General features: G+C 40.7%; 1 protein-coding gene across 1 annotated transcript; it reads right to left on the reverse strand.

Moving 5' to 3' along the window:
* Positions 1 to 1,303: 1,303 nt before the first annotated feature.
* Positions 1,304 to 25,956, reverse strand: ATG3 (autophagy related 3). Its single transcript, XM_059821548.1, has 12 exons — positions 25,824 to 25,956; positions 22,675 to 22,716; positions 19,337 to 19,386; positions 18,034 to 18,104; positions 16,141 to 16,248; positions 14,040 to 14,089; positions 11,931 to 12,012; positions 11,353 to 11,387; positions 10,411 to 10,566; positions 9,604 to 9,731; positions 2,870 to 2,938; positions 1,304 to 1,581 (listed from the first exon to the last, which is right to left on the reverse strand). The coding sequence occupies exons 1-12, from the start codon at positions 25,893 to 25,895 to the stop codon at positions 1,500 to 1,502; spliced, it is 945 nt and encodes a 314-aa protein (XP_059677531.1). The 5' UTR covers positions 25,896 to 25,956; the 3' UTR covers positions 1,304 to 1,499.
* Positions 25,957 to 27,592: the final 1,636 nt, after the last annotated feature.

A 27,592-nucleotide genomic window follows, 5' to 3' on the forward strand; every position in this document is an offset into this window, starting at 1 on the left:
CTCAACATACTGGAAACCAGTGAAAGACTAATTCACCTCCATAAAGGAGGAATATAGACACCTTCTAGGGAGAAGGATGTTTCAAAAGATTCTCACAGAGCCAAGAAAAAAAAAAAATACATCACTGCTTGTTATTTTAAGTCATATTCCCTCTTTGCTCCCTTCCAAAATCCCCTCTGTTGGGTGGAGGACAGCTACTTCCTTTGTTACCAAAAAACCCAAAACATCCTTGAAATTAGTCTGATAGGGGAAAATCCTATGGCATGACTCAGTGGGTGTGGTTAAGTTTTAAAAGGTTTCAGCTAGCATCACTCTTCACTTATGCAGACATTGCTTAAGATATTGTCCAAGAAAGAGGAAGTGAAGATAGGTCTCAAAAGAGGAAAGCCAATTTAAGCATAGTGCACAGAACTTGATTACAGGCTGTCATGTAAGTAACAGCATGGTACAGAGGACAGCCAAGACAGGGACCAGTCGTGCCGAGACAGCGACCAACCTTCCTACCCAACAGTAAATTCAGTCAGTTGCAGACACCCAACTTCAGATTACCTTGCAGAATGAAAGTTGGATGTTTGGGAGACAAAGATGCTGTCCTGAAAGCTAAACAGTTTTCATTTATGAAAAACTTACATTTTACAGGGCAGAAAGTGGCTGCTAAAACCTGCATGCATCTGCAATATTTTAATTCATAAACAACCGCATGTATATTTACCCCAAAAAGGAAACCATGCTATTAGACTACCGTGCTATTAGACAACCAGTCAGTGTAGTTGAGGCAGACTCAAGATCGAAGATTGAGACAGATCCAAGATCGAACCTTCCTCTACCATAGCAATCTTGTCTCTTTACCACCAAGCTGTAATTTTGTCAATAAGACTATTCTTGCCTTTATTACAAGATAAACAGACTACATACTAATATTCCCCCTTTGTCTTCCAATAAATTCCATCTCAAAACACTAGTCTTGCTCAAGTGTAAATCTAAATCACCTTTCAAAGATTGATTAGTTACAGCTATTTTAGTTTAAGATGTAGTCAAACTTATTTTCTTTCAGCTTTCAAAATCCTCCTCCAGCTAGAGGAAACAACCATTCATAACTAGGAAAAAAACCACACAGCTCTCAAGTGAATTTAAATAGGAGGAAAAAAGTCACCTTTTCAGGAATCAGCAATAAAGCCAAAAGCACTAGGCTTCTACGAGGAAAGTATATTTTAGCTTCCAATATAGACAAAAATAGTCTTCTGCTGAAAGGAAATTGAATGAATTGTGGAGAAAAAAATCCCACCTCTTAGTGCAGTGTCTATACAGGAATGAAAGTGATTTATTTATATTACACACAAAGATTTTTATTAAAAAGGCTGGTAATGGAACATTTTATTTTAATCCATCAACTTGATAAAAGGTTAGTTACAGAAATTGTGTATAATGTTGTATAGGTCACATGGATGGGTTATTTAAAAAAAGATTTGATAATTAGAGGAGGACATCTCTTATTTTAGTTACATCGTAAAGTGCCTCGTGTAGTCATATTCTATCGTTGGAATGACCGCCTGTACAAATTTCAAGAAAATAAGAAGGTACCTGAGTTTCTTGTAAAGGAAAACGTGCAATAGCTAGAAATCCTGTAAAACAAAGCAGAAGTCACATTCAATGGTCTGATCAACAGTATTTCTTGCTAATAGGAAAATAACACCTAGGAATTATACAGTTAGAGACTGGAAAATTAAGACAGCAGAACTCTAGTCATGACATCTGATGTTTGCCCAAACATAGAGACCTTCCTGTTTTAAGTTAAAGCAGGGAACCAGGAGTTATTTTCAATAAATCTTACAAACACCACACAAACATTTACAATCCCATTTACATACTTATTATTTGCTATTAACAAATAGCAAAGTGAATTGCACCTAGCAAGGCTAATCCCTAGCTACCTTCCTGTAGTTGCAGGGAAAGCAGGCTCCTCCCTCCATGTATCAGAGGCTCAGAAAAAGAAATAGGTTCCAGTTCTGAACCATCCTTTGAAAGAGTTCCTTTTCCTGTTGATAAGGGAAAGTAGAGAGATTAGCTTTGCTAAGCTGAGAAGCCTGGTTTTGTAGGAGACCCTCCTCGTCTCCCTTCTGTATATCACCTTCAAATACATGTTGGGCCTGAATCTGCAAGTCTGGAGTATACTGGATGATTATAAACGAAGTGTCTGTCCACCTGGGACTGAGGCAGACAGTGAACTGAAAAATTAAAATAAATCACTACTTTCAACTGATAATTAAGTTACATTGGTACTGGATATAAGTAAAACCTCCTATTTTGGCATGTCAGTCTCATGGACCATTTCTTGACAAACACAAACTATATGATAAGGAGGGAAGAAATTGCCTGTTAAAACCCCTTCGATTTGTTCAGCAATAGCAAAAAAGTAATCAAAATCTTGAAAATAAGCTATTTCTAACTATTGAGGAGTAGAACTTATACTACCTTGCCAGAAAACTTATTTTCCAGTTCAGTTTCAGTTGCATGCTGCACAAATTGAGAAGTCTCAACTGAGACAGTGAATGAGAATTTTACTGATTGAGGGTCTGCAGCTGCTCAGTAATCCCCCCTTGCTTGCCTTATAGCAGCAAAAGCAGTTGGAACACTATTTTGAAAGGACACACTTGCTTCTAACATGGAGGTTACTTCAGTCAGAAAGCACAGTATGAATCACTACAAAGCATAACTGAAAAGAAAATTCTAATCGTGAGGCATTTGATATTGATGTTCAGAACTGTTTCAGTAATTTTCATTGCTTTTTTGCCAGCTGAATGTTTTACCAAGATGTCGCTCACATGCAGAGTAGAGAATAATGGGACCTCTACACCTATCAAAAGGATACATGTGAACTCCAAGTTCTCCCCCACCTTCTGCAACAGTCTCAATTATTTTCTTCATCACTTCTGCATGCCTGAAAAACAGATTAGAAACAATGAAAATATTTTTAAGGAAAAAGTAACTCCCTCTTAATCTCAATAATATTTGATTTTGTGCAAATTAAATAGTTTTGGACTGTTAGCTTCAGAAGCAACAAAAGGAAGCTTTCAGTTTACTAAGGAAAAAAATCTTAACAATAATGGAAAGTTAATATTAAGTGATGAATTTAACATTATTTGCCAGATCCTTACATTCACAAGGAAAGAGAAGGAAGTTCTATGCTACAGTGTAGACTGAGTGCTATCATGAGAGTCGATACACATTGCTTGTCACTAGTGTGATTGTTAATTGCTAAATGCCACAGAAGCCACCAGGTAAGTCCCCAGAAGGCAATCCTCACCAGCAGCAAGCCACCAGAAGTTCCCAGATGACCCCTGAAAAAGATGCCTAGAAATTGCTGCAACTTTTTTAGCTGCCTCTCCTGTACTCTTATATTTGTAGAACTTATGAGGTACCAAACTCCCACACAATTCACGGTTTCCTAGTAAAGGCAGACTAAACCAGCCCTGCAGAAATTCAGAACTGTTGCTCTCAGACTGCCTTAGGGTGTTATTGTAAAGCACTACAGGGGAGGACAAACATTTCCTCGGGTCACTGTGTTTTGACATTAAGTCATCAGTGACATACCAGACCTATTATGAACCACACAAATATTTGTGTACAAAGCTGATCCTGGGAATATAACATGGAATCACAAAATAGCTAAGGTTGGAAGAGACTGGTCACCATCTAGTCCAACCCTCCTTGCTCAATGAGCAGTAAACCAGAACAGATTGCTCTGTACCTCGTCTGATCTAGTATTGAATATCTCCAATGATGAAGACTTCAAATCTTTTCATGACCAGCTACAATTCAGAAGTAATGGTCTTGTGTTCAGGATAGTTCCTATACCCATAAACCAAAGGATGAAGAACATACCAAATCAGAAGGGAGAACTATTGTATAGTTAATTGATGTTTTATTTATATTTTTTAACACAAACTCCCAGGTTGTACCACTCATCTTACTTTATCTATACTTCAGCTTTGGTTTAAATTCATGATTCGGTAGGCAATCTTTGTCAGTGAGGTCACATAGGGCTATGGACATCCACCTATACAACACTGCAAGCTACTTAACAGTAGCAGTTTAAAATACCCGTCCTGAAACAACCTATGTGCCTACTGAGAACAAGGAACAGTGGTAAGCAGAGTTTGCATAACTTTCGGACAATGCTTTGATGCCATTATGCAAATCTAAATAGCTGACCAGCAACTGGCATTTAGTAGTTACCTCCAAAGTTACTCACGCTGCCAGTGACTGCAAACACAAGGAAGGAAGCTGTTGCAAAGTTACCAAGACACAATGTAAACAAGAACATGCAAGTCTGGGGAAATACCAAAGGTCAGCATTTGTCATTTGCTGTGCTGTTGGTCTTTGCAAATCAGCTAACCTTCACGGCTGATTCCAATTCTGGATCCTCATGATGCCCCTGCAGAACACATGCTGTATCAGGTGCCAAAGCCAGTTGCTTCTATATAGAAACCTGGCCACTGCTAAAACTTAAGCTTTGACCTCATCCATAATAGTGCACTATTTCTTGTACCGGCACAGAATACAGGTGACCCTACAACTATTAGAAGCCTTTAACAGGATACTGGCTCAACTTCATGCATCTTAATAACATTTGTTGTTTTCTAAGGACTAGTTAGGTATCTGGAATTCCATAGTGGCCACAGTAATGGTCATTCTTACTGTCATACAGTTACTCATGAAAAGCTTTGCAGGTGCTTTATAGACTTTCAAGTTTGTTTCCTGTTTTCAGTTTCCTTCTGTAAGAAAATTTTGAGGAATTAATATGAAGTATGTATACCCCCCAATGGAAAGAAATAAGATAACTTTGGGAGAAATGTCATCTAAAATATCCTGCTATCTAGAAAACTCAGTATTTTTTTTTTTAACTTCTGAATAAAAGTGCCCCAGAAGTAACTCTTAACTCAAGATGACTAAATACACTACATGCTCACCAGCGCTTGTTCCAGGACCTATTTGTAGATCACTTGAGCTCTCAAATAGATCAGACATTTAAAACATCTACTAAAAATCACCTGATTTACTTTCCAGTATATCAACCAACTCTTGAGGTTGTTCAAGTAACATGAATGAATTATTATTCATACTCCAATTCAGAAATACTGCTGTTCCTACTGAAAATAAATTGAGATATACAGTTAAGACCATACATTAAGGTGTTAAAAATAAGTTGAAAGAAGCTGTTATCTTAGATTGATTAGGTGACCCTTTATGCTCTTATCAGGAATATTCACTTTCCAGCTTGAAGAACCCCTTTCCTGCTTTGCAATTGACCAAAGCTGTCAGTCAAAATATTTATTAACTTCCCATTGGAATTCAGCACAGCTGACATACTGACATTGTCTGAGTATCAGCTGGAAGGGAAATAGATACCATCAAAAAGTAAAAGTAAAAAATAAAAGCCTTCCTGACATATGGGGAAAAAACCCAACACCAGAAATGATTCATCCCCACCCCATCCTCCCTTGCAGTTCATAAAGATAAAAGGCCTTCCACAGGGCTTTCAGTGTAGTTGACAACAACAGTAAGCTTCCGTAACAGAGGGTAAAATACAAGACTTCTTAGGACAATGTACTTTCAAGAAAAAGATTACCTATGAATTTGATTCAGTGTCTGTAACCACTCACACACAATGAGACAGGTGTGGAAAACCCCACAAATGTCATCATTAGGAGGAACATTCAGAATATGCAATAGTCAGTTAACCTTAAGATCTACAATTCACTGATCCTTGCAGTTGCCTCTGGTCACCTCCCTGCAGATATTTATAGAGTACGTAACTCCTAAACACATTTCCTTCTTAAGTAGTTTGATAGCCCCTTCGTAACACTCACATAAAAAAGTTGAGAATTGTGATTAAACCAGTTTGCAGGAATTAATGAGGAAGTTGACTATGTTCCTCCCAGTACCATAAAAATGCTGACAAGAAATACAACTCAGAGCAGAGCTACAAGATGAACAGTTTCAACTAACTACTCAAAATAGAAGCAATCTCAAGCAGCTGACAGCGGCACCAGACTGTTGTTTCTTCCTTCCTCTGACACATGACATCAGGATATACACGTCACAAGAAACAGCCACGTTCAGGACCATCCAAATATCGTACATTACACAATTCTTGTAGCGTGCAGGGAAGCAACAGCAGCAGAGCTAGCTGAACACTGGTACTTCCTAGCTAAATTAAAAACAAAGCAACATTTTTGGCTCTTATTTTTCACCTCAGAAGCCCAGACCTTGTTAGCTGTTAGCCTTACCAATTCAAGAAAACAGAACAGCTTATCTCAGAGAGTAAGAGAACATTTTAGATACACTGTTAGCCTCTTTCTTCACCTTCTCAAGATGACCTTTTCAAACCTTTCCAGCTGCCAGTCAACTAGATTGCTTTTTGAGAAGGACTAGACAGTTTCCTCCACATTTAAGACTATCAACAAATCTGTCTTACTGTAATATCAATCATCTCTTTCATGTTAAAAGACTAATTGGAACAAGTGCCACGATGAAAACCATTTCTTCAAGTGTAGACGTGGATTACATAACAAAGGCACTGGCACTTCACTGGCTTCAGAGGAAGAAGTGAAAACATGCACACAGAGCTCTCGTCTATGAAGACTCTCAATCCAAATTCACAGACTAGCATTAAATTGGTTCTTACTCGGCAAAGGGGTTTGCAAAATGAAGCAGATTACATTGCAGCCACAGCCAAATATAAAACCCACAGGTCTACTTAGTCAGTGAGGGCTGTCATGCCCAAATATCTGGTCACCTTTGTTTCTTCTGAGAGTGCCCTCCCAGCCTGCATCCATCAACAGGAGCTTCTTCCCAACTGATTTATTAGCAGGGCTTCCAGAAATCGCTATATTAAGCCTTGGCTTCAGGCTTTTTTTCCTCTTTTTCTTCTACTAATCATCTTCCTAGTCAGTCTGTTAAGCCTTACTACATTTATCCCACCTGACACTCCTTCATAAACACTAGTTGGAGAAAAAGCTGCATCCACTTTTTCATCCAAAACCCTACAGACAGCAAACAATAAGACAGTCAAAGTCCCTAACAGGTCAACATATTAAGACTGATATGTTCATATAAGGTATAAGAATACCTTATTCAATCAAACCAAAGGTCTACCTTGTCCCGCTCGTTATCTTATAGTACGTGCTCAAGAAAGAGACCAGAGCAAGCACCTAGTAATGCTTCCCCCAAAGTACTACTAGTTTTCAGCAGTATGCAACCCAGGGACTTTCTAATTCTGGAGCATTCTGATAACTTCACTTTTAACAAGTCTTGACAAATTTTTCTTTCATTAACATTGTATTGGTTAAATAAATATTTAATTAGGTGCTGTGTGCAGAGTTTAATCCTTACCTGACTTTGAACATGTCAGCAGTGAGTAGCATTCAATGCCACCAGTTTTACTCTTACAAAAAACTGAACACCTATTACTTCACCTTCTGTGCCATTCATGATCAAGGTCACCAAAATCGTAACACCCTCCCCCTCAGCTGCCTTTTCCAAAGCTGAAGGGTCCCAGGTTATTCAATCAGTTCTTACAGGAAAGAGATTAATAACCTCAGTTATCCCAGACAACCCCTCTGTATCTTTTCCAGTTTTAGTCTTCCTTCATCTTACAGACTACAGAACAGATGACCAGAGCTGTAGCACAGTATTCAATGTGTGGGTGGTCCCACAGATTAATAGAGGCCTTATCACAGAATCATTAAGGTTGGAAAAGACCTTTAAGATCACCAAGTCCAACCATTAACTTAACACTGCCAAGTCCACCACTAAACCATGTCCCTAAGTGCCTCATCCTCACTCTTTTAAATACCTCCAGGGATGGTGACTCCACCACCACCCTGGGCAGCCTGTTCCAATGCCTGACAACCCTTTCAGTGAAGAAGTTTTTCCTAATATCCAACCTCAACCTCCCCTGGTGCAACTTGAGGCCATTCCCTCTTGTCCTATCACTTGTCACTTGGGAGAAGAGACCAGCACCCACCTCTCTACAACCTCCTTTCAGGTAGTTGTAGAGAGCGATAAGGTCTCCCCTCAGCCCCCTCTTCTCCAGACTGAACAACCCCAGTTCCCTCAGCTGCTCCTCCAGACCTCTCACCAGCTTCGTTGCCCTTCTCTGGACACGCTCCAGCACCTCAATGTCCTTCTTGTAGTGCTGTTTTCTGTTATGTTCTTTATTCTTTTCCTAACAGCTTTCTAATTTCTCCTTCCTGTACTACTCTTGAGCAGGAAGACTGACATTTTCACAGGTCTATTTTGTTAGTGTAGACTTAAACCTGAGGATTTAAAGACCAACAATAAACTTCACCACATGAAAATTTTCTAGAAGGCAACTAAACTGAGGGAAAAGCTATTTCCTAGTTGTACAATGTCTTCTCTGCTTAATGTTGTCCAGATATAAGCCTGACTGCTTGGTGAAAGCAAAGACTGTTGTAAAGCAGTAATTAAAGAACTTTGAACTGAAAGAAACACATACACATCCTCATAATAAGAACAAAAGTATCCATAAACTACTTGGTGCAAAGCTCCTTTGCTCTCTCTCTCTAAAGAATGGTATACCCTTCCCAAGACTAATCTTACGATCAGGTAACTGCTCAACCAGAAACAAGAATGTTTTGAGTCTGCAACAACTACAACAGCTTGTCAACAAGCTGATTATTTGACACCTCAGCTAGTGACATGGATCCCAGAAGTGTTTCTTTAAGTCAAAACACATTACAAGACTTAAAGGGGCAATCTGGACTTTTTTTTTTAAACATATGCAAGACTACAAAGGGTGTGTCTCTTTTTAAAATGAGACAAAACCCCAAATTCATATCTCCAAGAACTTCATACTACCAAGAAGCCGAGGAGTTACACTGTTTAAGATACTGGCTCTGTATCACTAAGTCACCTAAAAGGATGTTAGGGCCTACCATCTAAGATGAGAGGCACCTTTCAAAGACCTAGAAAAAAAATATCTGTGCAGCCAGTTGAACTACAGACTCCCTACGTCTTGGGTGAGAAACGTGGAAAATGCAACAGAAAAGTCCCTAAAAACACAAGTGTGTTTTGCACTTGTGTTCAACAAATATTTCAGTGTGGCAATTAGAGGACCTCTATTTATCAGTGTAAAATTTCAAGGACTTCTGGGGGAGCAGAAGGTAGTTATTACACAGTAAGAAAGAGTTATTTCACATTCAAATAACTTTTTCTGCTCCCGAAGTATATATATTATACTTTTACCATCCCAGAACAGCAGCAAATGAAAGTATAGGAGAACTTTCTTTTATAGAGTTCTAGTAGTCTGCCATCTTCTGGCGTCCGTAGAGAAGTAGAGGAAAAGCAAGTTGAGCAGAGAGAAGACAGCTCTAACTGCAGAATACACTTGTGGTAGTGAGCACTGGAATGACTTCAGAGAATTGCTGATATTTTCCTTTCATACTCCTTCAGAAGCTAACAGACCATTACGGCAGCCAGCTGTAGAAATACGTCCAGAAAACCTGAACCAAATCCTTAACAAGACCAGTGAAGCACCTTGTGTCTGCATGCTGAATCAGACCAGAAACAAAGACTTACCTGCATGGATGAACGGAGCACATGGGAGGTGGAGGAAGATGAGGATGGTTTTCAATGGTCACTGTTTTCTTGACATGGTCTTGACTAATATCTTCATACATATGCTCTACTGTTAAAGGCTGCCGTTGCTATATGGGAAAAAGGAACATGAGAACAAAAGCATTACTAACAAAGAATTGCTGAGAAGGAGCAAAAGATTCTAACAGCATGAACAGATGAAGCACCATAAATTATAAGCATTAATATACAGCAGTTCTTGAAGGTACACTGAGAGAACTGCGTGTGTTAAAATCTATATGGTGTAGAAATAGTACTGCACAAATTTTTGTTTTTAACATACCAGGTGAATTGTAAAGTCAACATATTTGAGAAACGTCTAGGTTCCCATCCAGGTTCCCATCTAGGTATTTGAGCTGTAAGCCCTAACCAACTTTAACTCAAAAAAACTTAGTCATTAAAGGGAAGAGTGATTTATCTAATCCTCTGAAGATCATGAAAACACATACCTGCTTACCTGACTAAGTTTACTGGGGTTATTACTAGCTCTACAGAGCTAACAGAAACTCAAATGACAGAGCATGATTTCCTTCCTTCAAAATATGCTCCGTTACCAAGCACAATTTTCAGTGAAATTGTTCCTACTTCCTGCAAGTACCATAAGTCCTGTCTGCAACCCTGACCACGTAATGGTTTTCTCACCATTTTTTCCTTTAAATTTCTACTGTGAATAAGCAACAAAATAGCCTTGCTATTTGACACTGTGAGTCTAATACCACAGAAGTGGGGAAAAAAACAACATAGCTATACCTCATCATATCCAAATAACCAGAGCCTTGGAGTTTGGTAATATTTGTCATACGTGATGTAGAGGTCATAAGTTCTAGTCTGTAGAATAGCATCTTCCCCTCCAACATCAACTTTAGCTTTGTTAGCTTCTACAATCTGTCTCGTGTCAAGCGTTGCCTGGTTCAAGGTAAAAATGACAACATTAGTATAGTCTTGTTTGGGTTCCCTCCTTTCCCACCCTAAGTAGTTACATAAAGCTGTAAAACTGAAATTAATGTTCTTAAGTGAGCATTAAAAAAAACATAGGCTTTTGGGTTCTGTTTTTGTCTTTAAATTAGGAGTATCAGTTTCTCTCCCACAAAGTGGGTTTTGGTTTTATTTTTGGTATGGACTTTTATTTTTTAAAAAAAGGTCCAATTTATTAAGGAAGCATGCAACTACATTGTCACATCCCCCTCTCTTCTTTCACCAATAACTTTTGAACCGACAGACAATTCCAATGAAATTCAGAAGGCAGAGGTCTCAGTTTACGCAGGTTCAGTTTATGCAGGTTCATGAAGACCTTAGCAGAGTACCACAAATAATGATGCCCTCTGTTTTCTCTCACAACAGTCTGGTGCATCAGTGTAATCTATTGAGCCTACAAGCCATCCATCCTCCACATGTAAGCCTCAAGAACAACCACGGCATTTTTTACCTCTTGTGAATACAGCTCTGTGTGTAAGCAAAGCGAAAAGGATCAGAAAAAAAAGCAAAATTACTGTGATCAAAATCTCTGAGGACCTAAGAGTGAAGGTTGCTGCAGCAGGTTGGCAGGAGACAAATCCATAGGAAACCAGGCTCAGTAATCCCACTGCTCATAACAAGCTTATCTCATCCATTTGTTATCATTATTTTTACTTTGCTTGTGCGCATATTGGTGAAAAGCATTGCAACAGACAAGATAGAGAACTGTTCACTCACATCATCTGTCTCCAATAGCCCACTTTCTTCATACTCTGAAAAGAAGATCCATAAAATTCTGTTTTCAGCTTGTAGCTAGTCATCATATTTCTCATTCATAAACTACTCCTTCAAAAATCTACACGTATCTAAAGATGGTTTACTCAGGCAGACTTCCTAACCCCCAAAACCAGACTTCCTAACCCCCAAACCAGACTACACCTTTTTTAATAAAAATTTGACCAAGACTATAGTAAGTACATGATGAGCAATGCTTAAGTGGTTTTAAATAGGCAGATTGAATTTAAGTGTAGGTATGAAGCAGGGAAGAAGCTGTGCTAAATCCCTAATTTTTACTTGCTTGGACCTGTTCTGCTACTCAAATTAATTTCCCGGTCACTAACATTCACGCAGCTTTTCGGCACACAAGTTAGAGTAAATACACGTCAGTAAGACCGTACAAAAAATGATAAAGAGCATATCCCTCCTGAATTTTCCAGCATGCATTGCATGAAAAGAAAGAGTAGTGTTTCCTTAGAGCGTACTGCTTTAGTTAAAGGCCTGAAATAAAGCACATCCCATGCAATTTAAGGAAATACCTTCCATGTCAGCAGCTTCTCCTTCATCTTCCTCATCATCATCTTCACAAGATGCTGAACGTTCTGGTATTTTTATATTATCCTTTAGAAGTTAAATTGAAAATACTGCTTTAAAGACTGCTGCATCTACACAGCCTAACAGCCCCAGCAAATTTAAGATATAAGTCTAGCCCATACATACAGCAAACCAGAAAAATTATTTCTGCAATATTAAGAAGGACTATACTTAACTGAAATATTTGCTTATTAACCAAACTTAGTTTCAAAGTTCTAGTATGACATTAAAAATATGCTAAAAAGTTCTCCTTTGACTTTGTAACCTGGAATTATTTAATTCCTAAGCAAAGAATAAACATGGTGTTAAACAGCCCATAATTTTTTCTCAAAAAAACCACATATCTCAAGTGAAGGGCAACGACTAAACAGCTATGACTAAACATGTAGGTTAAGATTTTGTATGTCCTAACCCACAGCCAACTGTGCAGCAGTTATCATAGAATCACAGAATATCTCAAGTTGGAAGGGACCCATAAGGATGATCGAGTCCAACTCCCTGCTCCTCGCAGGATTACCTGAAACTAAATCATAGGACTAAAAGCGTCACTCAGTTCCATAATTGTTTTTAAAACACAAGAGAGTCCCAAAAGATATCACATTTTGATATCATTGTCTGAGGAAGTACAGTCCAATAGACATGAACACTGCACAAGCCTTCAGCTAACTTTTTCTTTTCAGCATTGAGGGCCTATGCGTAGCATTTGAACCCAACAGACAACCCCAGTGAAATTCAGAGGGGGACACGTCTCAATATATGCAGGTTTCATGAAGACTTTAGGAGAATACTCCAAATAATGATCACAATTAGAAGCTGCTCTAATTGTAAGCATCAGGTGGCTGGTTTCCTCATTAAAAAAAAAACAAACAAAAAACCCCCACAAAAAAACAAACACCAAAACCAGTAAGAAACTAAGTTGTGAAGTGCTTTGACAAAAAGAACAGTAGCAGAAAAAGAGCTGTCCTTCTGGATTGGACCTGTGGTCCAAGAAATGAACTACTGTTCAACAAGCAAGTTTTTCTGCATATTAGAAGTGAAATCCAATTCATAAGAAACAAAAGCAGATATGAATCACAATAACATTCTGCAAGTATTGTGTTTTACAGAAATAGTGATCACCTTTAGGTAGTCCTTAGAGTGTTTCTTCCACCCTTACATTACTGGCTCATAAAAAAGCAGTATTTTTACTATGTTCAGCACAGTCTCACTTGAAATACATGTATTTCACAGTTCATCACATCAATAGCATTTTCAGCCGTTTACAATTGTGCGGTAGCATGCCACAGCACATTCTCTTTCCCCCTAATTTTTAGAATCCAAAGCTTTGTGCTTGGATGGTTTAACAAACTCTCATAGCACACAGATGGAACACCACTTTAACAACCAACTCATCTTTAAAAGCATTTTGTGTCTCTGACTTTCTCCACATTTCTTAAACATGTAATCTAACACATTTCCATTTCAATTACTTCCAACTGTTCTCAGTTTCCTCAGGACTTTAATTTTCAGATTTGGCTCCTGCTGCAGAGTGACTTTTTGGAAACATGCAGAAACTGATGACTTTGTAAGATGTATACATTTCAACACTTTTAGTACTTCTGAACTTGAGGGCACAAGCCTGTCAAACAGGACCAAATGCATTAAAGCTCTACTTGCAGTAGTTAAAGATTACAAAGAAATACTTTACATCCCTACGTTATTTTTCCATATAAAAATTTCTTTACACTGGATCTCCAAACATTAGTTTCTTGAGACACAAAGGTGTAGTATCACTGTAAACAGGATTTCATTTTCAGTTTGTAGAAGCCTGGCACAAGAGCACACTGGCTAAAGACATTCCAAGAAGAACACTGCCTCAGTAAACACATAGTAATAAGGAGATGCACATGCTTAGACTAATATTCATGGGCTCTGAAGGTCAATGTGTATCTGCAACACACCTAGCAACAAAGTATATTTTAATCTTTCACAGGCAGTACTAGATTGCTGCAGCGAAGATGTCTATTACCTTTAGGTCCTGTCATAAAGTAAGAGGAAAATTTAAAAACAAGTACCTTACTGTCTAGTGTGATCTCCTTAACTGCTTCTGTTGCACCCACTACACCTGTTAATTGAACAAGAGATTTGCATTAAAAAAGCTTGTTTCTTTGTTCCAGAACAGCATAGAAAGAGGTTGCAAAGATTTCAGAAAGCAGCATATGATCTATCCAAGTTGCGTCTCATGATTTTGATATTTGAAGGGCTGTATTGGTAGCATGCTTGGTGCTGGACATCTGTAAACAAACCATACCAGTAACATGGAGCACAACAGCACAGCTCTTGCACATCGTACGAATTTTGCTGATGGAACACTGCAAAGTAATTTGGATTTTTATTTTAAGGAATTTTTGCATAAAAGTGAGTTCAGGATAGGCATTCACATCACAATAATGGAACTCAACTTCATGAGCAAGGCATGCATTTATGAATATTTCTTAGCATCCTGAAAGCAAGGTGTTCATGACAAAGCATAATGTAGGAGAACACAATACTTTTAGCTGAGAGGAAGTGGGGGTAAAACACATCCCAAATCACAGTAGGCTCAACTCTAGAGTTACTCCCCATTAGCTTTGTAGTTCTACTGCAGCTCTCACCCAGTAGTCTTTGGGATACATGACAAGATTCTGCTTTGACACAGTACATCTACCTAATTAACTCTTCAGCTGAATATAAGTTACATCATTACAGAGAATGAACCTGGAATCAAGTAACCGCTCATCAGAAATAACTGTAAAGAAAAGGAATCCCTGTTGAATGCTGCTTGGAAAAAATGCATTTCTAGTGGCTGCATCATGCAATCATTTACATACGTTTTTTCCTACCAGAAAAAGTGGTGTTATAAAGGACATCTATACAGATGGTTGGAAACAGATTTTTTTTTTTTTCCCCCCCAATCTCCTTTGACAGTGTTTGGAGACCTGGCCAGGTATAGCCAGAGTCTTACAGTTGTGCTACCACAGCATGGTGCCCAAACCAGTCAACCCTAAAGAGAAAAACTTGGCAGAGGAGTCTATCCACAGCAGAGATGGAGAATGCATCCTTAATTCAAGGATATGACAAAGCTATGTCAAATGATTTCTTTGGTGTGGGGCGTTCAAATATGAACTGTGATACATTTAAGAATTGCCAGTGATGAAAAATCTACATCTACAGAAACAAAAGGCATCTTCTCCCACCCTTTTTCTCCCCAGCCTGGCTGAACTATTTAGAGAACTTCTTCCACATTACAGCAAAAAAATTTACACCAAAGAAAGTAAAAACTGAGTGGAGTACCTTCCAGGTTTGGAAATGGTGGAGAAAACATCATTGAAAGACAGATTTTTATTAACTCATGATAGAACATGAAGAAACAGACTAAAACTAATAAAACTGCCAATTCTTAGAAAAGAACAAAAGGATTTACAAGAGGCTGTGCTAGAAAACACTAACGAGATAGATTAATCTAAGCAGTAGTTTTTAGACTTCTTTATAAACACAGGCTCATCTAAGGACTTAGTGTAAAAAAGGATCATCTCCCATGCTCATCTTTGCATTTAACAATATTCTCTTTCTTTTTAGTGCCCCCCCCTTCTTCCCCCAATGACCTCAAATACTAAGATAATAGCTATTATTTTCTAATGATTCCCCTTTTAGCTCAATTCAACAATTCAACAGAATGAGAAACACTGAAATAATTAAGTCAGTTGAGGTCATAATTAAGATAAAGATCTCAACACGCTTCACATGCAATCTTGCTAAAAAGGAGAAATTCGCATATTCTTCAAACAAATAATTTAAACCACCATTCTCTTCACAGGATCTCCTTACTAAGGAATGAGCCACTACACAGCTCATTTTTTAAAATAACTTCCTTGAACTTTAATCAGAGCATATTGAAATAATTTATTGTCAACACCTCTGTAAAAGTAGCCTGTTTCAGGCATATATAGGCATACAGATAAATACCTGAGCAGTCATATACCAACCAAGTGCGTAGCCGGCAGCGTAACTTATATCTTCCAGATTAGATACTAGCACACAGCCATCTATATGTAAGAAAGATTTTGCTTTCTAAGAGTGGAAACTCAAACTCTTTCCGATTACCAAACACAAAGTCTGAAGCAAGACTTTGAATACCTGCATTGTGAAAAGTGTCTACCCATCCCCCATCACCATCATCTTCTTCTATAATTGCTTCCTGCTCATCCGAGTACTCCATCTGCTTACACCTTTTGTAGCATGGCACTGCAAAAAAAATTGCAAAACAAAATGAATGTAGCCATTCCTATGAAAAACCAGACTGGAGCAAGAACTTATCCTACAAAGCCTTCTGAAGTGTGGTAGTCTCTCATATATCCTTATTTAAGGAATCTTAAAGCTATATTTCAAATGCAAAAGCATGAACTTAAAAAAACGTTGATGTGCTGTACCAGATATTTTATTTCATGTACAGTACAACACTTGCAGTGGCCATAAAAGTTCATTCTTCTGTCACCCATTAGAGCATTTTCATCCAAACTCTTAAGGATTAGAAAAGAATTAACTTCTCATGTCTCCTTAGACTGACTATCCATTTGCTAACAACTGGAGACAACCTATTTGTTGCTAAACAACTTTCAGTCCAAGTACAGCCTTGCCTAGATTAGCATCAGTTTACCAAACTGATTTGTCTTTAGAATTCTACTAAAAGTCTGCATCAGCTATTTATGCAATGTATTAGGTATGTTTAATATAAATTAACATCTAGAAGTTTAGGAGAGGTTAGAATTAATGTGTTATTTAGAATAACTTCAGTCATATGCATTACAGAGTCATTCAAGTACAGATTTATACGAAGTTTTCAGAAAATAGTCAAAGAAAGAGTGGCGGATCTGATTAAGGCAAACCAGACATTTTACAACATCATAAACATGGACTATGTAACAAATGCTCCTTTCCTTCTAATGTGGAGAAAAAAAACCCTGCTGCATGAAGTGCAGAATTTGTAAATTGCTCCTAGACCTTTCAGAAAGGGAGAAGAGGGGCGGGAAAGTCACAGTGAAGAGACGTCTCCAAAGACTTCCAAAATGAGGTCTGTGGTATGGCTCCCAGCCTCACCCATAGCCCGCAACTTTTACTCAGGCGGTAGGCCAATGTGTCACCATCAGCAGTAAACACATTATTTTGAAATGTGACCTAGAAGGATCAGAGCAATGAGGGACCCTGGAAGTGGGAGGAAGAGAGAAACGAGTAGATCACTTGGCCATCCAGCTATCATGACCATCTCAGGGAAGTCTGTCTGACACTACTGTAAGCATTTTCACATGATAGCACACCGCAAGACTCCAAAACTCAGCAAATGAAACCTAAGTATATAAAATACAACCCATTGCAGGTAAAAATCTTCTCAGGCTGTTCTTAGTATTGAAAGTTCTTCTAATAGCATTATCTTTGACACATTTTGATACAATATCTTTGGAGAAAAATTATTTCCTCATGCTTGTGCCAAGATGTTAGCCACCTTATTCATTAAAAAGGGTAGCCACCACAAGTATTATATACACGCAACCATGAAGGTGATCAAAATTTTATTTAAAATTGGATTTTATGTTATTGTTATTGACAGGGATAGTGACATTAATTACATATCTGAACCAGAAGTATCAGCGTCACCATGAAAGACATTTCAGGAACACTTCAATAGCCTGAGTTTTCAAAAAGAAAGAGGAAAACAAACATATTTTCCTTTTAGACATTGAGTATCAGAGTTGAAGGACAGGAGAAAGGAAAGACAGACAATGAGGTTTATAATGTTTAAACTTAATTTCTACTTCATCAAGGCAAGCTGTATTACTAGTATAAAGCCCTGCTAACAACTGGTCTAAGGAAAAGATCTTAGATGTGCAGGTAAAACTTTAATATCACAAAGCCAAAGCATCCAAAGTGCGAGATATTTGCTTCCCCTGTCAATACAGACAATCAGTAGAGCTGACAGCACAGTCAACCATGCTATCAATCCTAAGAACACTTATATTTAAACTTCAGCCTTACCATTTTTAGTTACCAAAAACTGTTTGTCTGTTGGCAGATAAGCCTTGACTTTTAGTTCTTCTCCTGAAGCCCTGTAAAATGAAGTGCACCATAAAAGGTTGAGAATTTTATGATCTGCAAACAAAAGAACCCTTCTATTTTCAATGTATATCAGGAACATTTTATATACTCCTCTTAACCTATTCTCAGATCTGTTTGTTATGACTTTACTCTTCCCTAAATGAAGACTTTGATATAGGTGTGGGGTCAAAAAGTTTGGCCACCCCTGAACTAAGGAGTCTTGGACTAAACTATTTTCTGCTTCAAAAGCTACTTTCACTTTGAGATGGCCAAGCAAAGCCAGGTTGACAGAACAATCTAGTCTATTTGAAATGTTCTAGGATCAGCAACAACATAGTCCCAAATGTTTGAAGAAAGCAACTTCAGAAAAAGCAAGAAATAGACCTCCAGAAATATAAAATCTGCCCATTGTCACCAGAGCTCAAGTAATCTTTGCCAAGCTCACATTACTCAAGCATTTGCTTTCACCTTCAGTGGTTTTTGGTTTGAAATAGGAGTAACATTTTAAATAGCCTGTTCCAAACTGCTAGCTCATAGACCAGACTCAACATCATGTTTTCTCTGAAGGAGACAGTAAAAAGGCAATGATTCAAACACAATAATTCCTCCTTCAGCTCTTCATGGCCCAGTATAGAGCCAAGAATCTTGATGATACCAACTGCACAGACAATGCCCATCTAGGCACTAACAGATCCGTTTTATAATACAAGACACCAGTAAATCATGAGGAAGCACCTTACTTGCACCCTTATTGTACATGAAATAAAGGATTTCCAAGGGCAAGCACTGCACAAAGTGATCTGATGTAGGGCAACTTGAACAAGTTTAATTAACAAATGCTTGTCTAAAACATGCCAATTACAACTACTTCCTAGTAATTCCAGTTGCACATGGCCTTTGCTTTTTCAATCACCAACCACCAAGACAAGCTCAGGGAGACATGCTGCTACTACAGCTATGCAGTGAAAGCATTCACAGTATGTACCAGCTTATTTCCTCTAAAGCCTTAGGAAAACAAACAAAAAATTCCCAAACAAATCCTTATCTCAACTACTGCTACACAGAACAATAAATAAATCCTGCCTGACTTAAGGGTAGCTTCATCATAAAAACAGGATAAGTTCTACTGCAGGATTCCACGTACTATTCTGAAATGAGACAACTGTATAGGTGTATCCAATGGAAACACATCGAAGCATAGGTAGGGATGCTAGCTTTCTATAATTCTTTTCATTTTACTTACCATTGCCAAGTAGGACAGTGGTGAACTAAGTGATCTCCAGCTGCAACAAACTGTTAGGGCAGGAAAAAAATTAAAGTACTGTTAAATACAGCCTAAGGAAACAATCTCCAATTTGTCTCAATATTTATATTTCAGTTGCACATTCCTGTAATAGATTAACTACGTAACTAATAATCATTTGTATCAGTTTGATGCTTTCTTTTCATGCCATTTCTTAGCTAACCATGAAAACCCAAAGACTAAATCCACTTCACCTGAAGGAAAGGCATACTAAGCACAATGGCAAATTCAGATCAAGTTTAAAAAGCTATGGTATGACATACCAGTCTTTTAACAAGCCAAAAAGTTTCTAGACCCAGTAACATTGTTCATTTTGTGATGAAGAAACTTTTTATTTGCCACTCTTCAAAGTTTTACAAAGACAATGAAGAGCTTAACGTAAAAAAATATTTAATTCTCTTTCTGTGTTCAAAATGATTTTGCAGTAAGAAGAAAAGTGAGATTGACATTAATTCATTGAATCAGTGAGAGAACTGCAACAGAGGAATAAACAGTATACATTTTAAGTAATGACCCATCACTATGATAGCTCACCACTGATGTTAACTAAATATGGATAACCAAGTACTTAGTATATTGAAAAACTTATGCATAACTTTGTTCTGACAAAACAGCTTTTAAAAATATTTACTCTACTTGTTCTTAGTATCAGAGATAAAGGCTTTTATAAAAATCACGTCACTATATCAAAGCGATATTGGAAAACTCATGCTAGACTTGTGTACGAATTCAAAACTCACCCAGCAAAGTCTAACTATCTGGGCTTATTTTTTGTACACATAAATTGAGGAAGGCAAACGCACATTTAAGAACAATAATTAGCGCGGTCTTTGTACCAGTCACTTTTGAAAATTAGGTGCACACCTATTGCTACAGTTGCTTTCTTGTCTTAAAATGCCGGTTTATAACAACATACTTCCTAGGTGACCAGAAGCTGTTGTAGCGTGACACAACAGGCTTGCAGCGTGTCAGCCATTTTCTCACCATGTCCTCCAGAGCGAGGCATATCAGCATAGTGGAAAACACCACACCATGCACTGCATAGGGATTAGCAGATTTAATCTCTGCAAAAGTGCTTTCTTTCACCCATTTTCCAACAAAAGTCTCCAGCAAAAGTAAAATCTTCACTTTAAAGTAAACAGCAATCTCTCCCAATACACATGGAAATTTTAAAGCTCATTAGCCCTTACATAATAATAAATAACACATAAAACTCCAGAATTATTTAAAATTCTCTATTCAAGGAACTGGAACACTGTTTGTGGCACCAATGTTAAAATATATTATTAAAGATGAAAATAATTTAAAGTTTTCTTTGTGGCTCTAACAGATGGAAAAACCTAAAACACCTAAAACAATACTTGAAATTCCATTTGCATTTTCTTCAGCTTAGGCAGCATAATTAATCTAGCTGGTTTCACTTTCTATTTCTCAAGCACTAATGCTATCTCATACCTGAATCAATATTGCAAAAGTGGCAAGAGATCAATTTTAGGACAATATCTTATTTCTACTCCTGGAAAGATGATTTGAAAGATTTGCCTGTACTTACATATAAAATTAAAACAGATGTTATCTTTCTGAGGTATGAACTAGTAAGAACTCATGACAGGCAAGAATTTGTTGAAATTAAATCAAGTACACAGATCTATGAAAAGAGGGAGTAGGTGTTGCGTTTGATTAATGAGTCATGTTTAGCCTTATCGCTAATTGATTCATCTTCAGAGACAAGCCACAGGAACACCACAAAGTCTATAAACTAGTCAGCGTCTCAGACTAAAATACAGTGAAATTGAGATTCATTACCCAAGAAATCCAAACTCATTCGAAGTTAACATCCTAGCATCATTATAGATGACTTCAATTCTTCTTTAGCAATCATTACTACATAAAGACCAAAATCTTCAGGAAAGAGGAAAAAAAGTCAAAGGGCCAATCAGCAGATCCATGCTCCAGTCCCATCTACATTTAACAAAAAAATTAATCTAGCTGTGTAACTGTTTCCCTTGACCCTTTCCTTTGAAGGATCCAACTTACTCATGCTATCAGCATCCAACTTTATACAGAGAATACATACTATTTGCATTCTCTTACTGGTGTTTAAATGCTGCAAACTGTTTAACGTAACATAGTGTGGTTCTTGCTATGTTCTATAAAAGTACCTTTTATTTCAATACTACTGCAAAGTTTTCTCCCGTAGATGAAGAAGGGGTTAAGCATTAGTAGAACATTTGTCTAGACTTTGTTATATTTGTTTTATAGATAATATAGATTATAAATATATTAATATGTAACAAATAATATATAAATATTTATACACACACCCATATACATATGGTTATCAGAACAGCAGAACACCATGTTGCCAAGCCTGTTTTTTCTGAGCAGCACTCTTCTGGATCATAGAAAGCACGAGTGCTTGCTTGCCATGCAACATAGCAGAAAAATGCTAGGTACCAATGTTAGGAAGAATGCTTCTGACCACATTATCTACCTGCAGTCACCATTTGTTCCATCTTTTTCCATCTCATCTTCACATTTGTGCATTCTGTCTCTTTTTTCTTTAATTCTACCTAACAGTCTTAACATTGTTTTCTTATACCTCTGTAAAGACAATGTATTTTCAGAACCATAGCACTTTAATATGAGAAAAAGCAGAACGGGGAAGTCAAAATAGCACCGCACAGTCAGTGTTACTATTCTAGAAAAAAACCCTGTTTGTTTCTCTTCTCAGCAGACTCCTTAAAAAAACTACAACTGCTTGGCAGCAATCCAAAATACAACCAGCCTCAAGTAGCCTCTAGAGAAGAGGAGGGAAAAAAAATAATAATCATTGGATACTTGGTGTGGACCAGCATATGTAATGATTTAGCCAGAGCCTTGGAAGGAACCAGAAGTGAGGTAAGCAAAGACTGTTCCCAGGATATAAGTTCCCCTTGGAGTTGCTTACAGGAAAGACCTCTGAAATCAATATATTCCTGTTTTAGTCCTGAACTCCCATGACAAATGGAGCTGTTAACCCAGCATGAGCTTCCTTCCAAGCTTTTCACAACATAATACAGGAAAAAAAGCATCCCACTTCAGATGTCAAGTGAGGAATTCTGCTGATCTACTTAATCTGTAGACTAAAAAGGCAATTTAAAACTTCCACTTTGTGGAAATTGTTTCAAGGTAATAATTAGTTGGCAAAGACATGAACTGTTTGAGATTAACATGGTCATTTTGAGGAAAATTTATCACTACTTTCAAAATATATTTCAAAGTTTCTAAATACTTACTTCTTCAGGTGTAATCACTCCAGTTTCTTTAAACTTGGACTCCTGCAATAAAGAAAGTTTAGAAATTTTGACAACTGCTGACAAATCAAAGTACCCCACCTTACTGGTAAGAAAAACACCTGCTCTACTTTTGTCTTGGAACTAGCTCTGTCCACAGAGATCTGTGAATCAGCTTGGAGGCAACCTCTGCCAGGGCTGATAGGCAGCTTACTTCCACATCCTATAATGTAAGGCCCAAAAAAATTACTTGTTGTGGAATGCGGGGCATTATGAAAAAGTTCACATATACAAAGTAATTTTTTTTGCTACTGCCAAGTATATCAATAACAGAAAAAAAAAAAGCTCTCCAGCACTCGCTATTACATCTGCCAGTAAGAGACAGAAAACCAGCTGGAATCAGTGATTCTCACAGTCAGGACTTTGGGACTGTTCTAGGCACTGAACAGCACTGCAATGCATCAATATGAGGCTCTGCAGTTAAGAAAGGTCATGAAATGAATGACCAAACCAACTTTTCTCTGTGGTAGGAAAAGTTATGTAGAAAAGCTTAGTTATTAACTTTTTTGTACCCATTTCTGCACCTTCATTATGCACCCCATGGAAACAGTTTCGATTTTCTCATATTGTCATGTTTTTTTATGGAGGAGAGAACAGATGGCAAGCAGCAACATAATTTAGTTCTGCATGGAGAAATAAAGTACTTTTGCATGAAAGATGACATCTATGAAGTTTAAGGATACAACACTTTTAGCATACTCAAATCTAGAGTAAGTGTACTTTGTTTCAGAATTCTGTTTCTGTTTTTTTCTTCAGAAAAGCCTCAAGCAAAAAGGAAACTTACTGTTCCCTAGCATTAGAGCTACCTAAGAAAGGCATTTGAAAAAGAATACAACTAGAACCGTGGCATAGCTCACTTTTCAAGTTTTTGCATCATCAATTACTGAGTAACTTCCTGCCCTAAAGAACCCACAATCTTTTTTCTATCAAGACTAAAAGCAGCAACGGAGAAGTACCTCACTTTTGACTACAACTTCACCCTATTCAATCACTAGGAAAGCATTAAAGAAAACTAGCCACTGCTTAACTTAGTTATTATTGATGCTTCACCCTGGTGCATGCTATCACCTGTGCTACGTAAAAGGAAATGAGCACACCTGTTTCACACAATACTGATTACTTCCTTTCTCCCCCATTTCTAAAGAAGAGACATTTAAGATAAGGAAAACAGCAGTTGTACAAACACCATAACATCACTATATGCTAGTTAACAGAAATCAAGGGAACTCAAACAACCCTAATTTAGCAATTTGGATTGCCGTAAAACTGAGAATTCTCAATAACACATTATGCAACACCATAGCGGAGACAGCTTACTATTCAACCTCCAAATGAACTGTAAGTAGTAAGCAACACGCACAAACTTGTGCTTCTGGAATTACATAGGGAAAATATGTAAAAAATCCATTCTCTGTTCCCTGAGGGTAAATAGTTCACTTCTTCATCCCTGCACATTCTGTGGTATGTAAGCTAGCGAGAGACACAAGTCTAGTTTCTTTCAGAAGTTACCAAGTTGGACTATTTCACCCCCTTGTAAAGGGAACACATACACATAATGTTGTCAGCCCCCATTTGTGGGAAGTTCTACTCCTGCCTCCACCCCGTAGTACACTTGGGTACAAGAATTCCTCCACTGTTACACCAGCTGTGCGACAGCAACTGTACTAAACAAGTCACTTCACCTTTCCATGCCACAAGTTCACTGCAGCCCATATATGTCACATTGGTGGGCAATTCTAGAAAAGTTCACTATCCAGGCAAGAGCACACTGTATACCACAGAGGGACAAGGTCAATTAATAATTATCACTGCTGTCTGCCCAAATATCTAAGCTGCAGAGTACAAGGCATATAGAAGGTCACACCACAAAACCACAGGCAGAGAGGTTGCTGTCATCAACAACTGCAGTAGATGTATTTGTTCAAAAACACAGAAAAGCGTGAAAATCGGTAGTGAAAGAACTGCTGACAAGTTAAAACTAAGCATTCACATACTACGTTGGGTTTTACATTAAAAAGTATTCGTAACTAGGAGGCAGAAGATGGAATGTGGCTTAAAAACTGCAGAAAAACAATTTGTTTCTATCTAAATAAGCAGTAACAGCTGTGCTGCTCGTCTTTACAAGCAGACTGTTACAATTCACTCTCAAGAACCAAACAGTCCATTTCCACTATTTGCAGTTACTTCAGCGCATAAAGGCCTGTACTAGTATAGTAATGCTGGCACAGAAATAACCTATGCTACATAGCTTTATAGCTGCTCACGTAATGAAGATGTGACTAGGGTTTTTTGATGTCAGCTGAAAAAGTTGCACTCTTACCCAAAATAATCATTGCAACGCATTCCTGAAACCAGGTTTAAGCCTATCAGTACGTAAGCACCTTTGGATTTCCATTCCTGGTGACACAATTAGTTAAAGTTTAGCCACTTTAACGGAAAACTGCAACAAATAAGTTATTCCTCCAGCAGTAGGACCGGCAACACACGGTCTTCGAAGGCTTGCACCTCCCAGGTGAATGCTCCCACCCCTAATGGGATGCGAGCTCCAACTCAGCTTCCCTCCATCCCGCAGGCCCCGGTGCGGGGTGAGGGCCGAAGGCTTCGCCGCCACAAGGCTGCCCCAGCACAGCCTCCCCCTGACAGCGCACCGACTCCGGGGTGACGTGAGGGAGCAGCGCGCCCTCGGAAAACCTCCACCGGTTGCGTAAAGCTGCCGCAACGACACAAGTTCCCTGGGCCCGGAGAAGCGAAGCCGCAGCCGCCGGCCGGCTTCCGGGAAGGCGGAGCGACCCCCGGGGCGGGCGCCCCTCACGACCCGCTGAGGCGGCAGGGAAAGGCCCGCGCAGGCGGGAGCGGCCGTAAGGAGCCGCCAGCGGCCGTGCTGCGGGTGACACCCCGGGGAGGGGGGCGGGGAGGGGGGCCGGGGCCGCCCCGCCGCCACCCGCGACCCCGGCGGCTCACGGCTGCGCGGCCGCCCCGCCGTGAGAGGGCGGGTGCGTCCCCCGACCCTCAGCGGCGCCAACACCTGAGGGAAGGCGCGGCGGCGTTCGCCTCCCTTCAGCCCGCCCCCGGCACCCCGCGCGGACCGGCACCTTGAGCACGGGGGTGAGGTACTCGGCCACCTCCAAGGCCTTCCCCTTCACCGTGTTGATGACGTTCTGCATGCTGCCGCCGGCGGGCCCCGCGAGGAGGACAGCCGCCTCTCCCGCCCCTCGGCCAATGATCTCGGCGGCGGAGGCCGCCCCGGCAGCACCGCCCCCCCCCCGCCCCTCCCCACCCGGTCACGTGGCCACCCGCCCTTCCCGGAGCGTTCCCTGCCCCCGCCCATCCCCTGTCGCACACACGTGACGACACACCCACCACCCAGCGGCGCCGCGCCTGCGCGGGGGCGGGCTCGGGCCAGCGGCGGCCCAACGTCCGCCTGCGCCGCAGCTGCCCCGCCCCTCGGCGTATGCGCGCGCAAGGCGGGAAGGGGCAGAGGGCGGAGAGGGGCCGGGGCGGGAAGCCGGTGAGTCTCCGCGCGCACGCGCGCGCCGCAGTCCATGGGAAGGGGCGGGGGCGGCTCACGTGGCTGAGGGGGACGAGCGCGGGCGGGAGTTGGGGTGGAGCTCGGTTCCTCGCCGTCACGTGGCCGGAGCGGCCGGGAGGGGCGGGGCCGGCTGTCAAAGAGAATGAGGGTGTGCGCGCCCGCGCAGGGGGGCGGTGCGGGGAAGGGCAGCCAGGGGGCGCGCGCGCTGCCGGGCGGGAGGGCCCCGCCCCGCCAGGTGAGGCCGGTGGGGTGAGGCGGGGCGGGGCCGGGCAGCGCCCCCGGTTGCGGCGCGGCGGGGGAGCTTCGGGCGGGACGCTGAGGTGCCGGCCGTGCTCCCGCTGGAGCCGGGCGGGGGGCCGGGGAGCCTGGTGATGGGCGCTGGCGGCGCGCAGCGGGGCTGAGGGGGAGCGCGGCGTCGCGGCCTCCCGGGAGCCCCTGTGAGGCGGTGTGCTCGGCCGCGGCGTCTGAGAGCCGGTCGCTCTCGCCTGCGAGCCCGGCTCCCTCCGCGCGGCCGCGGCCCCGCTCCTGGCTGCAGCACCGCGTCGACCTGAGGCAGCGACGTGGCAGACGGCGGTCAGCAAAGGCGGGCGGGTGTTCCTTCAGCGCGGGGGAGCGCTCGGCGGCGCTGCGAGGTGGGTGTCCGCCCCGTGTCTCCCCGGGCCCCCCCCCTCGGGGCCTGCTTTGAAGCCGCTCTCTCCGCCGCCCCGCGCCCGTTCGGGGTACCGCGCTCCGGCCGGCCCCGCTGAGGCGGAACGGCGCGAGCCGCGGCGGCCGTTGAGGGAGGTCCCGCCCGCAGCCGGCCCGAAGGCGCTCCCCCTCCTCCCCCGGCGCTGGGGCCGACTGCTAGCCGGTGTTTCAGGCCTGCGGGCCTGTTAACGGGTCGGCCCAGTAACGGCGGTGCTGGGGAGGGAGAACACGGGTACAGCTCAGGCTCTGCCTCCAGCGGTCCGCGTTCCGCCCCTGCCTCCGGGGCACCTCTGCGGTCTTCCTCTCCCTCCACGGCTGTAAAACTTTTCCTTGCTGGAATTAGGAACGGGAACGCTTTTAACAGTATTAAAGTAACATGCTTGGTTTTCTTTATTTAATTCTTTTAGTTACTCAGTATTCCGTAGATGCGCTCTTCTGACGAGTTGACCTCTTTGTGCCACCTTCTGAGTCACTGTATACATTGCTTATCCCCATTTGCTGGTCCTCATAGCAGAGTCTCTCTTAATTCTTTTCTTTTTTTAATAAAAAAGAAAAAGGTAACTGTAAAATGAGATCATGGCTTGCGATGTAAGCATCTTTGTGTAAGGTAACACAAAGCAGGAAAATACATTTCACCTTGTTTAA

Source organism: Gavia stellata, chromosome 1 (genome assembly GCF_030936135.1).
Source record: "Gavia stellata isolate bGavSte3 chromosome 1, bGavSte3.hap2, whole genome shotgun sequence".
Classification (NCBI taxonomy): Eukaryota; Metazoa; Chordata; class Aves; order Gaviiformes; family Gaviidae; genus Gavia; species Gavia stellata.

Bases quoted from the DNA above. Each gene is read 5' to 3' on its own strand.
- ATG3 (XM_059821548.1), bottom strand. From the start codon at position 25,895: ATGCAGAACGTCATCAACACGGTGAAGGGGAAGGCCTTGGAGGTGGCC. The intron at 12,013-14,039 runs GTACTTGTTTTT...TAACTTCTAAAG, and splicing joins AGATCACACTAGACAGTAAG to GATAATATAAAAATACCAGA. The intron at 11,388-11,930 runs GTATTTCCTTAA...TCTTCTTTTCAG, and splicing joins AGAAGCTGCTGACATGGAAG to AGTATGAAGAAAGTGGGCTA.